We start from the raw sequence: 16,497 nt of genomic DNA, 5'->3' as shown, positions 1-16,497 counted from the left end.
CATTCTCATATATCATGTTCACAGAGATGGGATTCAAACACATGTGGACGGAGGTGAGATGTCTGAGTGAACTGTAAATGTAAGAGCCAAACATGCCCTTAGGTTAACGAAGTTAATACGTTACCTTATATAGCCACCATGTTGTCAATAACAAAATAAATGTTTATCAAACTAGGGGTTTATTGTACGGACTGACCTCAGTCAAATAGTTTTGGGTATCATATCACGTTACAAAAGCATCAAATCTGATTCATTAATATCACCTGACAATGTGTGCTTGGAAATGAAATATATAGATAGACACACTGTGTGTTAGAGGGAGCTCCGTTCAAAAGCATCAGAACATTATTTATTCCCGAGGAGAAGTTAATGCATTGGTCATTCCCAGCACTAAGAACTTTGAAAGTCATTAATATGAAATATATATATATATATATATATATATATATATATATATATATATATATATATATATATATATATATATAGTAATTCTCAGCCCGATTCAACCATCCTACTAACTCATATGATTAAAGAACAGTTAATTGAATTAATATTGTCAATTATTCAAATAATTATGGTTCTGTGTTCCAAAATATGCATTGCTAATGCTAATTCTGCGCTGAAGCAACACCAGTTTTCGCCAGTTTTGTATAAGGCCGTTTTTATCATTGTTGCAAATTACATTTTTCAAACATGACAAACTATGTTGCTTACTGTTGTGGTACTCTGCTTTCAGCTTCTGTCTATCTTTAAACTTTAAGCTACTTTCTGCTTTGCATTATTATTTCAAACATATTGCATGCATGTTGGATTATATTCTCATTACCAAATGGTTCATTTCAGGGTATTTTGCATGTCAGTCAATCTTCATGTACTTACTTATGATTCCGTATCTAAATTTACTCGTGTTACCTACTACTGAACATATTATATTACAGATAATGACCGTGGTTTGATTGTTACGGTAGCGACAGGAACCGAAATGACACATTTACAGACGGTGCCTACTACTCATGACGGAACACCCAACCTGGATTACATCCCGTCAATTCGCCTTCCTAACAAAGTTTGGTTTCTCAGTGTAGACGGAGATTATAAGTTAAAACAAGCGTACGTGTACGATCAAAGCAATAACGCCATTTACAAGGACGCCAACTTTTCGGTTGGTCTCTCTGGAGACCATAATTGGACAACTTTTCACACGGGCACTTCAAAGGATTTTGTTAGATTGGCGGTGGATTGGATCAGTCATAACATCTACTGGACCGACCCACAGTACAAATGGATCATGGTTCAGTCACTCTTAGGCAATGATACATCAATGTACAGAGTTCTCATTCATGAAAATCTAGAAAGACCTATTGCTTTGACTCTGGATCCAGTGGAAGGGTAAGTCCAACCATTGTGGTGTTAATATATTATTTTTTTAGAGCGTCAGGAATATAAGGATCAACCTAGAAATCAAAGCTAGCGACAAAAAACTTCAAACATTCGAAGACAGCAATTAGCTTTATGTTATATGCAAGATAAGATATTTAATCAAAATTGAAATCTTGATCTTGACCAAAGAAATTTGCGAAATTCGACATGTTAGCGAAACAAGTGAACTCAAAAGGCGGACAAAAACCGCATTTGTCACAGTCGCAAAATCAAGGCAAAAGGCGCCAACCACAACACATCTGCTATAAATTTAGAAGAGTCCATTAACGTACCAATCTCGATGATGTCCCAATGAGACACATGAAGTTCTGCTAAAATTATTACTATCACTATTTATGCTTATTGTTGTAAGTATTATAATCGTATTATTATTATTATTATTATTATCGTTATTATTATTGATTCTGTGAATGTACCATTTGTAAACATTCTCTGCCATTGCTCTATAATTGACCCATATCCTAAAAGTATTTGTAGGTACGACTATCCTATCAGTCTTGGTTATTTTTCTTCTTTTGCAACTTCGGCACGGAGTGAAATATAATTTTGTATGGTTTTGTATGATTGTAATATTTTTAACTGTATTCGTTGGTGTTTGGTTGTAATTAGAATATGACTGTCATATCCGTAAAGGTTATGAATGAATAGTGTCCCATGGTTATCTAAATTTCGATTTTTATTTGTCATCTGCTGGACCTTCCTAATTGCCCCATAGATGACACGGTGGCTTATATTATTTTCGTTGAGTGTATCTTGCATGTATTAGATTCAATTATAAACGTAAAATGACAGTCTACATTTGTTAATATCGTTCATTTTGGACATTCCCGTTTTAATTCGTTATATACTACTTTTACAGTGTCACTGAATTTTTCTCACCTATTATGTCGTTTGAGTTTCCTGAATTATATCTTCTTTGTTTATTATACAGACGTTAAGATATATTCAATGAGCTCAATGAAATATGTTTAGTTTGAATACAAAGCGTCAGTGATGACATCAACCTTGAAATATATTTGACTTAAAAGTAATTGTACTTCTCAGTCGTTTCTTTATAATTCTAGTTATATTATTTCAATGCGTCCTATAAAATATTTTCTAGAAACAAAAAGTACTGAAAGAGGTTGTGCATTTGTTATTTATTTTCATGTTTGGTGCATCAGATATAGAGCTGTAAATTACGGTGTATCGTGCTGGATATAGTTTAACATAGAGGGAACTATAGTATTACTGTGCTGGATGGACAGACATAATAAGGATGTTCTCGATGGCATTATATCTTTGAAGTGATGAAATCAAGAACAAAACAAATAAATTTGTTATAAGGGCTATGACTAATAATGCAAATACAATGAATAAAACAAACTATTTTTTGGCAATGATTTTATACTTCTTATTTATGATTTGCTTTTCTACTTAAAATGTTTATGTCATTACATGCAATAATTATGGGCATATTGACTCTAAAACTATAAATTAATGTTAAAATCTGTTTAGAAGGTCTAGACGATAGGCGGAAAAGAGTAATACACTTTGGCAAAGACGTTTCGCTAACTTATCAAGAGCCAGTCAATCGAACTCAAATTGTTTAATGCCATCGTACAAACACGAGATATAATTTCAAGAAGAAAGGTTTCAGTCACAGTCCTTAGTAAAATTCTGTTTCATTATATGCTCCAGAGTTAGTCTATATACTTTCCAGTTTGGATCAATCACTGAGAGCAGTGAATGGGCTTAAAATATTTTGAAAGTCTGGTCGCACTCTCTGCAATATCAGCATTGCCTTCATTTGGACGCATCTGCATGCAATTAGTCGACACATTTCACTGTTTTATAGACTGCGTGTCGTAAAGGTGTGGCGATCGAGTTGTCTGAGTTATTTTCTATATAGTCTTGTATTTTTAGCTGGAAGATAATCTCAATACTGGTTAGAGCGCAAATGGCTATTAAGCATTAAGTCAAACGTGGCTTTAAAGGACATGCATTAAATTATAAACTAAAGGTAAATCAGGCAGACATATATATATAGAAAACCTTTTTCTAAAATAAGTGATGAGACATTTAATCTTTTCTCGGACTATAAATAAGTTTTGAAAGCAAGAACGGTGCGAGTGTCGATGTTTTCACGGAGAAAACGAAAACGAGTCTTCATAATAAGCAACCAAATTTTACAAAGGCTAACCGAATATTATTCCCTACACTACAGCCTACTCTTCTGGGGCGACATTGGAACTTACACCAAGATCGAGGTGTCCAGTTTATCGGGTCGAAACCGGAAGTCCCTCATATTTTCCAACCTAGCGCGTCCGCACAGTCTTGCTGCTGATCACGCAACCCGACGCCTTTACTTCACTGACACTGGTAGAGGAAGCGTAGAAACTGTCACCTACGAGGGCAGGGATAGGAACGTTTTACATAAGAAAAGACTCAGCTTCTTCAATGATATAGCTATATATAAAGTAAGCAAAGCCGATAGCTTCAGAGTTTAATATATATATACAGACAAATAAGTTCCTGGATGGTGCCGGAGAATAACGCCAATTTGATTGTGATAGATCATTGTGTATTTTATTCATAGACCATTTACCTGTACACATCACAGTGCTTATGAATGTATCCTTCGAATTAGAAAGAACATAACATCAATTTTATACACATTTATTATTTTATGGATCTTATGAGCGGAAATCTGTTATTATATCTATTAGTGTTTTGCCATAATGAAATTATTTATCCGTTCAAAAAATAAATCAATTTGCTCTCATTAACGCATATGTTCTTTAATGATTCCATGACAAACTCTTAGAAATATCTTGATTTCTAATAACATTAATTGAAATAAACCTAAGCCGGTTCTGAATTTCACAGACATGGGAAATATGATGAATTGTTTACTTGGAATGTACTTCTCTTCCGGTGATCTTAAACTAGAAATAAAGTCTCCATTTAGTAGACGTTTTATACTAGAATCGCGAGAAACATATACCAGACAGCATTGACAATTTTTCAATACTCAGTACTAATACGATAATGAAAATAATGAGTAGAACAGAACGGAAACATTTTTACATGGCTGCACTGATGATAAGAGCATGGTACAATGTGATGCACATGTTAGTCATTTTGTCACATGTACTATAGTTTAACCATTATCTATTTCTTCATTATAAAGTATGTCTCAGACTTGTTACACATTATTATCGTATGTAAAGCTAAGCAATACTTTCTAATTATTCCATTGAGATTTGTGGTAGTTCTTAAAATTCTAAATATTGGATTTCTTGATGGCATTTATCTCAAAAATGAAGAATGATAATATATATATTATTGTTTTTCAAACAATGTTCCTGTTCGTTTTCAGCATTATTTGTATGTGACTGATGTGCACAATAACCGGCTATATTTCTTCAATAAGACAAATGGTAAGGAGTTACAAAAGAGTTTGCACGGAGAAGGTAGGACTTACGTAGGAATTGCTTTCTTCCATCCTGATGCCCAACCCACATCTGCAACAGGTTCGTATGTTAGTCTATGCTCTGACAGACTTCTTTCAAAGAGGTTTGACACCCATTTCTGTCTCTCTGTCTCGGGCTTTCTGTATCTCTCTGTATCTGTCTTTCTCTGTATCTCTCTGTCTCTGTCTCTCTTTGTATGTCTGTCTGTCTCTGTCTCTGTCTCTCTCTCTCTCTCACACACACACACACACACACACACACACCAGCGATATATTTTCAATGCATTTTTGTACCGTTTCATGTTATAACATAACATTGTTATGCATGTATGTTTGCTTTAGCCCACTGTGTAAACTACGGTTGTGGACAAATCTGTGTGACGGAAAAAGATGGCGCCACTTGCCTTTGCAAAGACGGATACACCATCAACCAAGATATGAAAACATGTTCATGTAAATATTCTAAGTTAATGTACACAATTATGTCATATTTTCCAGGAATAATTTATGTTATTTATTTATTTATTTAGACGTATACTGCTCAGGTAATATATGCAGTTCTTACCGGAAGAAACTAATAAAAAGTGGGTGTATCACGTAGTGTCATAGATTTTGCATATCATAGATTCTGCGTGTATATATAAACAAATATTTGTGATTTTTTTATAAGACATTTGCAATGTAATAAATACAATTTTGTATATACTTCTTAAATATACCAACTTTAAACTTAAAATTGATCATGGTTAGCATGTCATATTATTTTTCGTTTAAAATGCAAACTGTTAAGAGGAACGAATATAATCATACCGTTTAATGCTGTTGTGCTAAGGATATTGCTCAATCTTGCATGTTCCTCCGTACAAAGCACTGAGTAAATTAAAGTCTGTTTTCTGTTAAGCTTCTAACTGTTGGAACTTAATCTTCTTGTATTCCATATACGGAATGTATGTTCAGTGCATATATAGTATTTAATATCGAAAGATACGATATTAACGATATTGCATACCTAAATGATTATGACCAAAGACAAACGCTTAAACCTCCATTTTTATGATAACCCTGTCCTGTTTTAAAATTTCAGTGAATACTGAGTATTTTCATCGCGGGCTGATATACAGTAATGAAAGCAGTATTTGTATTGTGGATATTAGAATTGTCACAGATTTTGACTTCAGTCCCAACTGTGTACTGAAAACTAAAGGCACAAAATACATGGTTCTGGATACGGATCAGAGACGGATTATTCTCGCCAACAACACGGCTATTTACGCGGCAAGGGTAGACAATCTCACCCTGCATCGACTGACTCAACAATCTGGAATAATTAGTGGTAAGATTGTCGATAAGTTCTTTATTCACGTTAAATATTATGAGATGTATATCTTATGATTTTAGTGAATAGTATATTCTCCCGACTTTTTAAATTTTGTAGGGAAAGTTATTTTAATACATGTCAAGATGCGAAGAGGCACATACATTTGTTCGGGATTTCAACTGTAAATAACAGACGTGTAATTTTATACCGAGGGTTCACATACCTTCGTCATAATATAAAGATGGGTCATTGTGATGTGACAATACATCCTAATTATACTTTCACTCTTTATATATCATTGTTGTTTGATCAAACACAGACCTCTGGTTTGATTTTCTTACTCATATTAGGAAGTCATTTACCCTATTTTAATCCTTTTCACCGAGACCATTTAATGATTACCACTCTACCTCCAGACAGTCATATATATATATATATATATATATATATATATATATATATATATATATATATATATATATATATATATATATATATATATATATATATATATATATATATATATATATCAGAAGCATATATTTTATAATTTTAATTATTCATTTTTTAATTAGGCAGAATTATGTATTTTATTATTTTATGTAGTTAATGTTTATTAATGATTGAAATAGAGTCATCAGTTGCAATGATTGTATTCTTCTCATTTTACACATATTTAGCCATTTAGGTAACGTTGAACCATGATTACCTGTAACTTTCTGATTGGTTACTTTGCTACCGGTCTGTATAAACAACATAGTATGAAGAGAATATTAGTGGTGGTCATTCCTTTTGAAGCTTCTGAAGGGTGCTGTTCACGGCATTGCAATAGGACAAGTGCCTGATGATTATTTTCGGGAAGGAAAATGTCAATTGGCCTTTGTCCCCTATGATAAGGGTGTATGTAGCAAAGCAGGAGAAATATATAAATCTCCACTTATCAACTTCAATGCACAATAAACGTATAATGATCAAATACTGGACTTGTATCGTCCATTTAGTGAGTAGAAGATATATATATATATATATATATATATATATATATATATATATATATATATATATATATATATATATATATATATTGTTATCTTGTAACGGCTAATCCTACACGATTAATTATGTATCAAACCTGTCAATAACATGTTTACGGCGGACATTTTGTTCTGATATCCAAATTCCAGTGTAGAACGAAATAACATATATATTGATGGTTTAATTACGTACAGTTTCCGTTTTGTTAAAGCTACAACCAGGAAACTGCCAAAGGCTTTACATTGGTATTTAATGTGATAATCAAAAGATAAACAAAAAATGTACGTGTGTTGACAAACGAAAAATACTCGCTTGTCTTTCTTCCGCGAGGTAATGGTACCATACACTGATTACCTAATCAAACAATAAGCAGTCAATATATGTCGATTAGTGTATCTACTTACCAACAACACAAACCTATAGCTCAAAAACGGAATATATAGATGTATCAATTCTGTTAATTTTAACCTGACCAGTTTATACTGATGCTTCTTCTGATGACTGACCGAGGTTAAACACATGGAAAATGGTTGAAAAATGTTAATTTTTAGCTGAATCAAGACACATGGCCATTAAATTTTGTTTTACCTGACATTGGTTACGTCACAACTGATTGAAGAGAACTATCGCATGAGAGAAATTATTTTAAGGCAATTCAGTTAGAACCTTGTGTGAGTAATATATCTACTGCTTTTGGAATATTTGTTTAGGTTTAAGATATGGGCAAACCAATACATGATAGTTAAGAAAGATTGGTAAAGCGTATCTAGTTTGATATATAAAAGAAATCCATGAAATTAAGGCAACAATAATAATTTCATTGAATGCAATTCTTCGTTGTTAAGGCATGACATGGGATGGATACGACAGAAATTTGTACTGGACTGAGGAGAAGAAGGGCATAATTTGGAGACTGTCTGAAGGATCAAGAACTGAACAGATCTTCAAAAAAAGTCTTAACAGACCACGCGATGTCCTGGTTCTGCCCCATGAGCGGTACGATATTTAGACATATTACTATTGGTTATGGATATATATATATATATATATATATATATATATATATATATATATATATATATATATATATATATATATATATATATATATACATGTTATACTAGGTGTTTACATTACCGAAACATGTTTTGTCATGGACGCTAGCATCACATTATTCCCGTACAAAGCAACAGCATGCAAACCAGATACGAGGGTTATTGTCGACCTGGACCATTCCACATACATTTCAGAGGTATATTGTATGTGAGCTTCAATCAATAGTTTAGATAATATCCTATGAAAAAATTCAAATCATGCGTTTATCCTTAATTGTCGTTTGCAAACGTACATTTATATACCATTGCAAATATATAAATTACATTTCTTGTTCATTTGTACTTATGTTGATCATTATTTTATACGCAGAAGAACTCGTAATCGCATATTTAAATTAAATAATTCGCATAATTAACATTTTGTTTCTTAACTTCTCAGACTGATATATTGGATATCAGACAGAAACGGGAGCACATTAGAATCTTCTAAAATGGACGGCAGTAGCCATCAGATGGTCCTAAACACAGCAGACTTAGTTGACCCAAGATCACTCAGTTATGACCCGTATGGAAAGAGGTGAGCCGGGAAGATGCCGTGTCTTTTAGAATAACAAGCCTAGTTCAATAACGATATGGTAACGACATTTTACAATGAACGGTGTCGGCAGGTTTTATTTGTTTCAGTTAATGATTAGAAAATTCTTCATGGGCAGCTTTACATCTCTTAGGTTACATTTTCCACCTTGCCTTTTCAGCAGTCAAATGCATATGTGCCCAATACATACAGCGATCACATTGAATGCCCATTGCATGTTATACGTCGTCAACCCTCAGATTTTGACTGTGTTAATAAGTTTAATTATCATTATTTTCATCCATCTTGATAAATCATTTTTTAATTATAACTATATAGTGCAGTGTATACCATGTGATATATGTCTGTCGACTTCTATTTCTGAAACAAGCATAATTTTCACTATCATTTGTTTCAACTTCAATGATTCATATGACATAACTGTTGCATAACCTGCCAGATCATCGTTTCCTCAGCAGATTGTTAAAACAACACCATATAACACTCAGTGAGGACACTCTGACCTGCCAGCGCAATACAGTATAACTTGAGGACGTATATCAACAACCAATTTATTTATAATTTTGCAAACATGGCGATAATTAAGAAAGCCATAACCACTTTACCATCAGTCGCAGACAAAAGTAAAGCACACATTATAAATAAAATGTCTAAAATACTATATGCATGTGTCTTCTCTTATGTACAAAATAAGTCTCTCTCCCACATTTAACACTGCAGACTTACCATCACAATATCAATGAAAATTAATCATTGCGGTAAGAATGCCTACTAACTTTGGTTTTTAATCTAACTACAGGACAGAATCCCTCGTTCCGTTTACATGTACCTAGTTTTAAATTGGACAGTTCGTGTCAATCACATGGTATTATTTTTTATTTTTGATTTGGATTATCACGTTGTTTTATAATTTTTCTGTCATATCGCTAAGATGTCAGCAGTGTGGAAGTTTTTAGTGATTTTGGGGCATCAAGCCGCAGACATGAAGCATGATGTCCCGAACAGTCACAGTATCCCGACACCTAACATTAATGTCTTAAGGATGATCGCATAGAGAGGCAGTTGTTTGTATCATATTTATAAGTCTTTCGTCAGTCTCTTTCGGAGTTCGAAATGGCGACCTATAGCATCCAAGGCGGACGCTCAAACAACTAGGACATCGGAGCGGTAGAAAAGATGTTTATATATGGTACATTTAAAGCACATTATTATTAAACATATCATTAAATCAGTGTAAGAATTCTTCTTCATTCACTCTTTCTTTCTTTAATAAATGCATCCGTATGGATATTAGTCACACAAGACATTTTTCAAATTACTTAAGGTATTGTTTCTCATTTTCAACATAATTTTACTTCTATTGCAGAATCTATTTCCTTGATGGTTCACATACAGAGAGTAACCATGTTATTTCCTGCAAGCTAGATGGATCAGATAGGAAAATATTTCTTTCAACTCCTAAAATACTTGAAAAGCTAGAAATATACAGGGTAAATGTGTTGTCTTATGTAGTGTGAATGCGGGTAGTATTGCTATTATTCCTATTTTTGTTTTTGTTATTATTATTAGTAGTAGTTGTAGTAGTAGTAGTAGGATGAGGAAGAGAAGGAGGAGTAGGAGGAGGAGTAATATTAATGCATTAGTGTGAACTATTATTTCACGGCCTAAATTGAATTTCAGTAAATAATAAACAACTACTTGCCTCGATTATAATATTAGGTTTTTCAATCTTTTCAGTATTGCCCTACACGAGTAACCTCACTTTACAAATAACGTTATCAAAGATAGTTCTACATATATAATTCTGATTTCATTGTTTTGCCTCAAACACTTGGAATATCTGATCTCAATGTTTATATCTTATCATTCTATGAAATATTTGAAAGATTTTTTCAAATGGGTATTATATGTTTGATTGTCCTGATAAAGTATTGTTGCATACCCCTTCTGTTCTTGATTCCAGGGACACTTGTTGGTGACTGCTGAAGATGCCGATGGAACATTATTATTCTCTTTTTCCATAGACCCTCCGAGGAAGACAACATCTGGCGTTTTTGCGGGAAATATTTCAGCTATGAAGGTTTTTGATGAAACTTTTCGTCAAAATGAAACAGGTAAATACTACTTTGTAAATCTTTGGTGAATCTCTTAAAGATTGTTTCCTTGCTGACACAACTATAAAAGTAACTAACATAAGAAAATAAAACCAGTAAGATTTGCACAACTTCGACAAATGCTTTAATTATCAAAGTAATACATATAAATGTGGGAGCAACTGATATTTATATGAAACGAATTCAAACTAATCCATATAAAGGTCTATGAATGTCCTAAATGAAAGAAAAGTTACTGATAATTTTCAAAACCGGAGATGCATTAATTTGTTATTTGATCAATACTATTGCCTCAGTTTATTCCACTTTGAATATGAAGCAGATAATAGTGGTCTATGATAATATCGGTCCACTAAATATCATGACCTTTTAAATACTCAAGGTGCAGTTTTTCATCATTCATGTATGTTTTGTCCCGTTGAGTCACTAAATGTGATTTTATAAAGTAATAAAATATACAAGAACATGATGTGTGTCTGTCTATGCCAAACCAGCACTTAACGATATGCCAATCGATACAGTGCTGATCTCAGCAAGATTGTTATAATCTAATGAACCTTTATTCTCATTCATACATCACTGCTTCCACCAAACGTCTAATTTTTTTAATTATAAATCTTCATTACAAACATTTCAGGAAAGAAACAAAATTGATTTACAAAAGCAATTATCAGTATAGAATTTGATTTCGGCCACTTGTAGAATCAATATGGAGATAGGAGACTTCATTATGCAAGCTTTGTAAGCAACGTCAATATTAAAGTTTTGTATTAAAGCGTAGTTCTTATTATAGGTCGTGGGATACAGCAACATGTGGACATATAAAGACTGGGATACTTGTATGAACACAGTTTTGACTATTAACCTCCTTCTCAGTCTTAAGTTGAAATTTTATTTCAGGGCCGTGTTTCACTTTGAATGGAGATTGTGAGCAAATCTGTATAGCCAATGGAAAGTCGAGGATATGTAAGTGCACCTATGGGTTTACACTGGCTGGAAATGGAAAGACCTGTATGTCAGGTAGGTAAATTAAAGGTACAAACAGACTATTCGCTCTCTATTGCAGACATACATACAGAGAACCAAATATGCTGCTTATGTCATTCTTATATATCTTCCCCAGAGGCACAAAGTAAGCTTAGCAGATATATTTAAAAAATGTTTTTTTGTGTAAATGCAACTCGTGGCCCTAAACGAAAATTACTTAACATTGACATTTATAAACACTCCAGAGTAATCGTTAGGAAACAAAGGGAACATAACATTTTGTATATGTATTCTTTTACATGTGCATTTCCTGGAAAAAGGACTAATACATAACATTTATTTCTAATTACCAAAATGTCTGTTATAAATTGAAAGGTCACGGTCGCGTAAGTACTCTATTTTTTTGCGCTAAACGTTATATATTGCGAGTGATTCATCTAGACATCCTTTTGATTAGAGACATTTATTTTGTAAACAACCCATATTGCAGAGCTAATATTTCACTATGATTATAGATAAAAAATTCAGATATTTAGTAATGGAGATACCGAAAGTTACTTCTATGTGGCTTTAGAGCATTAGTTTTTCACTTGGAAAGTAATCAACTTGTTGACAGTTTATTAACGTTTATAACGTAACTTAACCCTCATATTGGTTATGTTATTGTGTAACATACTTTTGTATTAATGTTGTTAATTATTCATTCCTATCTTAACAGCATAATCAAAATTGTTTTTGTGTAGACATTTAATTGGAGATATTTTATTTAAATTATACACGATGCCTACACTCTGCTTATTAATAATTCTTGTTCTAAATCATTATTTAGAAATTATTTTGATTGGATGATAGTATTGTGATAGATCAAGACGTTTGGCACATTAGCACATTCGGTGCTTTTGACACATCGGGAGATGCAATATTCGGAGTTTTTATAAACACTTTTAGAATACATGTGGACATCCCTTCGTTTGAACATGTGCTAGACGGTTTAGGACTATTTGGGACTTCAATCACAATATTGTATGTTCTTTTAAACGTTTTACTTTTATTATATGAAAATGCAGTTGGGTTTTAAATTTTGAAGCAGTTTATGTTTTAGTTATATTCTGTAAGCTTTTGTAATACTACCACGCCAATACATGACTAGCTGAACCTCCCGGTAAAGTGTATCTTTAAGAAACTGTTCTGGTCAGATTAAACTAAACTAAAAATTCAGTCAATAAAATCAATTAATTTTGTATTAAACGTTTTAGAGCTCGAATATATACAGTTTTATTTTTTTAAAAGGTAAAAAATTAACTGTTCTACGACACGTCCAAAGTGAACTTTCAGCCAATCAAATCAGCATATTTTCAGCGTAAGGTTCTGATACTTAGATATGACATTCGGACATGGCGTGATACAGATTCAAGTCAATGAATTAAATAATCTATTTATAAGATCCTGTCAAGGACAACTTCATCCTTATCATCGACTCTGCGCATAACAGCATCTACCAAATAAGTTTGACGGATCAGAGCATTCAAGGAATCATATCCCAAACGATGTCTTCTCCGATTAGAGTGGCATACAGCCCCATTAACGATCTTGTTATTTGGCACACCGAAGGATCTGAACTATCCATCATGTACCTCAACGGCACAGGGAAGAAACTTTTGTCAGTTGGTAAGTATTATAGCGAAAGTTATTTACGGAAACATCAAAGAATGTATTATGTACAGTCCTAAATACAATTTGCAAGGAGCAACAGTTATTGCAAAACTTCAGCACTGGAACTTAATCGGAAAAGTCATTATTTCAGTAGACGATTATATGTCAAAATGAATAATTCTGTTCCAACGGTTTCATGTTAATGTTATCACATGTTCAGTTATTATCAGGCGTGTGACAAATGTGGTGTACATATTTTTCCTTGCTAAATTCTGTCACACAAGAAATTGCAGACATAAGGCTGGGGGAATCTGGATTGTACATTATAAAAGTCCATACATAGAAAATCACGATACCTAAATTATCATGTGAAATCATGAAGAAAATCTAACACACTTTTAGATCATCTCACTTATTTCTTTCAGCAACATCGAATAAGAGTTATGGTTTCCCAAATGGTTTTGATGTGGACTATTCAACTGGAAACATTTACTACACAGCAGTCAACCCTATGATTACTTTGGAAAACCCTGGCTCCATCAATGTTATATCGCCAGACGGGAAGCACAAAGTCCTTGTTACGGGCCTGGAAGATCCCCAAGGGCTAGTAGTTTATCCATCAAAGGGGTAGGTGGGCGGTTTACGGCCCCTTTAAGATGACAGCTATTTCTTTTTATACTATTCAAAGACTTGTATGACAGAGCAAAGGTGTTTATACCATCACAGAGAGAGAGAGAGAGAGAGAGAGAGAGAGAGAGAGAGAGAGAGAGAGAGAGAGAGAGAGAGTCAATACGCTTTTTGTGAATAATTGCCAAGCAATTATTGGATCCTTTTGAAACAACATGCTTTTTGGTTTAATCTGATGTGATAACTGAGCCTAATTAACAGAAAGTAGGAATGGAATTTTCTTTACAGACAGAGGTACTAGTCATGTAGAATTATATTTTCTAAAAGGCTGTTTTCAATTTATATTATCCATACCATTTGTTTATTTATTAATCTCACAGTTTACCAGCCGGTGAAATCTCAATAAAACGTTAACGTTTCCATTTCAGGTTAATGTTCTACACTGATAGAGGCACAACATGTTACATTGGTCAGGCCAGTATGGACGGAAGTCAGCCTACTGTTCTCCTGGACGTCGATAGCGAATTTCCGCCCACTGATATTGTCATCGATTACAGATGTAATTCCCTTTTCCATATGTACATACTTTATTACAAAAACAGCTCTCTTGTATGTGAGTCGTATTTATACATGTTTATGATAAAGGTCTCGCAAATATTCATTGGACCTAAATCATGAATACAGCATTTTAAATCACAAAATTCAAAACAAAGCCATTAGTGCATTGGAAATGTGTATCTTATATGTGATGGCTATCTAGTAGGGTCTCTCACTAAATAGCATAAAGACACGAAAACAACACGTTTTGTAAATTCAGCTAATAATCTATGTTTCAAAGTTGCATTATGAAAATTTAAGGGACGCTTAAGCTATTGTGAATTTAACCCATATATTCTTTAATGTCCTATTATAAGTCCAAAAGTATCAACTGTTCGGAATGAGTATTAATAATCTTGAATGTTACTATGTATAACAATGTTAAAATCCGGTGTTTATTAATTTCAACGTCGTGCTTATGACTTAAACACAATTAGCACTTTGCGACTTCAAAGAATAATTTAAATAACTACAATTATACCTGAACACAGCTGTAAATGAATCCATGAACTCATTTACAAGAAGAATAAATGCTTATTTACTTAGTCTGCGTTTTAAACATTTCTACTTGAAATATGTTTCTATACGATGTTCTATAAAACTAATAATCCTCATGGAAAGTACACTAACTATTCAGCACAATGTCTTTTATACAAAATTGATTACATAGCTTTATCGGAAAAGTCAGTCAAGTAAAACCTGTCCACAACCATCAATTATGAAAAAAAAAAAAATAAATCACACAATTTGATTCAAATATACGTAATAGTGATACTCATTCAAATCAGTTATCATTTTCTGATATAGGACAACGTGATATATAGATAATGGCAATACAATTTCATCGTTTTAGGTTTGAAAAAGTAACACAAATAAAGCATACATGTCAGATCAAGTGTTTAATTTGTTATGGCTAAGTTTGCTCTCTTTATCAGACAAGGATCTGTCCCCACCAAATAAAGTAATATGTTTTCTAACGTGATTAATACATATACGTGCTTTTAAAAAAACATAGTATGATGCATGCTTTATGTAATATTTCCAGTCCCAAATATTGCTCTCCGTTAATACTATTGCCAATGATTACAATACTTTGCATCATGCCGTGCTTTCAGCTGACTACTTGTACTGGATAGACAGCTGGGACTTGGGTACAAATACAAGGATTGAAACATGCAAGCTGGACGGAACAGATTACAGACACCTAAAAGAGTATCCTGGCATTAGTCTAACTGGTCTAGCTCTCTACCATGATGACATGTTCATCTCCACATGGGATTATTCGTACGTATTATAAATAGATGAACTAAAGAGTCTTCCGCAATCAATCCATGATTAGAATATTTACATAATGCGCTTCACTTTGGAAATATTTTTAGAATAAAGGATATGGAATGACCTTGACAATGTGTGAATTTCATGACACAGAAAACTAACGTCCTTTCAAATAACAAGTCATATATCTGAGGGTTAGATCGATATTTTTTATTCCCTTTCATTTTCATAAATTATATAGGTTCATCAGTTATCTGCTATACAATTAGGGGCAGCAACAAAATATTTATTCTTGATTAATTTAGTACAGTATTTTTTCAACGTTTCCTCCTCTCGAGGAGCAA

At 33.1% G+C, this 16,497-nt stretch overlaps 1 protein-coding gene across 1 annotated transcript; it reads left to right on the top strand.

The window, feature by feature from the left end:
* Positions 1–1,291: 1,291 nt before the first annotated feature.
* On the top strand, positions 1,292–16,175 carry LOC149784179 (low-density lipoprotein receptor-related protein 2-like). The gene is made up of 8 exons (XM_089932951.1): positions 1,292–1,392; positions 8,745–8,882; positions 10,267–10,390; positions 10,864–11,014; positions 11,915–12,034; positions 14,080–14,281; positions 14,710–14,840; positions 15,994–16,175. The coding sequence occupies exons 1-8, from the start codon at positions 1,292–1,294 to the stop codon at positions 16,173–16,175; spliced, it is 1,149 nt and encodes a 382-aa protein (XP_089789077.1).
* The last annotated feature ends 322 nt before the right edge of the window (positions 16,176–16,497 follow it).

The sequence above is a fragment of the Sinohyriopsis cumingii genome, chromosome 14 (assembly GCF_028554795.1).
Source record: "Sinohyriopsis cumingii isolate HCF-2022 chromosome 14, ASM2855479v2, whole genome shotgun sequence".
Classification (NCBI taxonomy): domain Eukaryota; kingdom Metazoa; phylum Mollusca; class Bivalvia; order Unionida; family Unionidae; genus Sinohyriopsis; species Sinohyriopsis cumingii.
Note: the sequence above shows the minus strand (reverse complement) of the source record. Positions and strands in the feature narration are given on the sequence as shown.

What these genes read in the sequence shown, in the direction of transcription:
- LOC149784179 (XM_089932951.1), top strand. Translation starts at nt 1,292, where the DNA reads ATGGTTCAGTCACTCTTAGGCAATGATACATCAATGTACAGAGTTCTC. An exon ending in ACTCTGGATCCAGTGGAAGG is followed by an intron (nt 1,393 to 8,744) that starts GTAAGTCCAACC and finishes TTAACTTCTCAG; the next exon opens with ACTGATATATTGGATATCAG. An exon ending in TTTTCGTCAAAATGAAACAG is followed by an intron (nt 11,015 to 11,914) that starts GTAAATACTACT and finishes ATTTTATTTCAG; the next exon opens with GGCCGTGTTTCACTTTGAAT.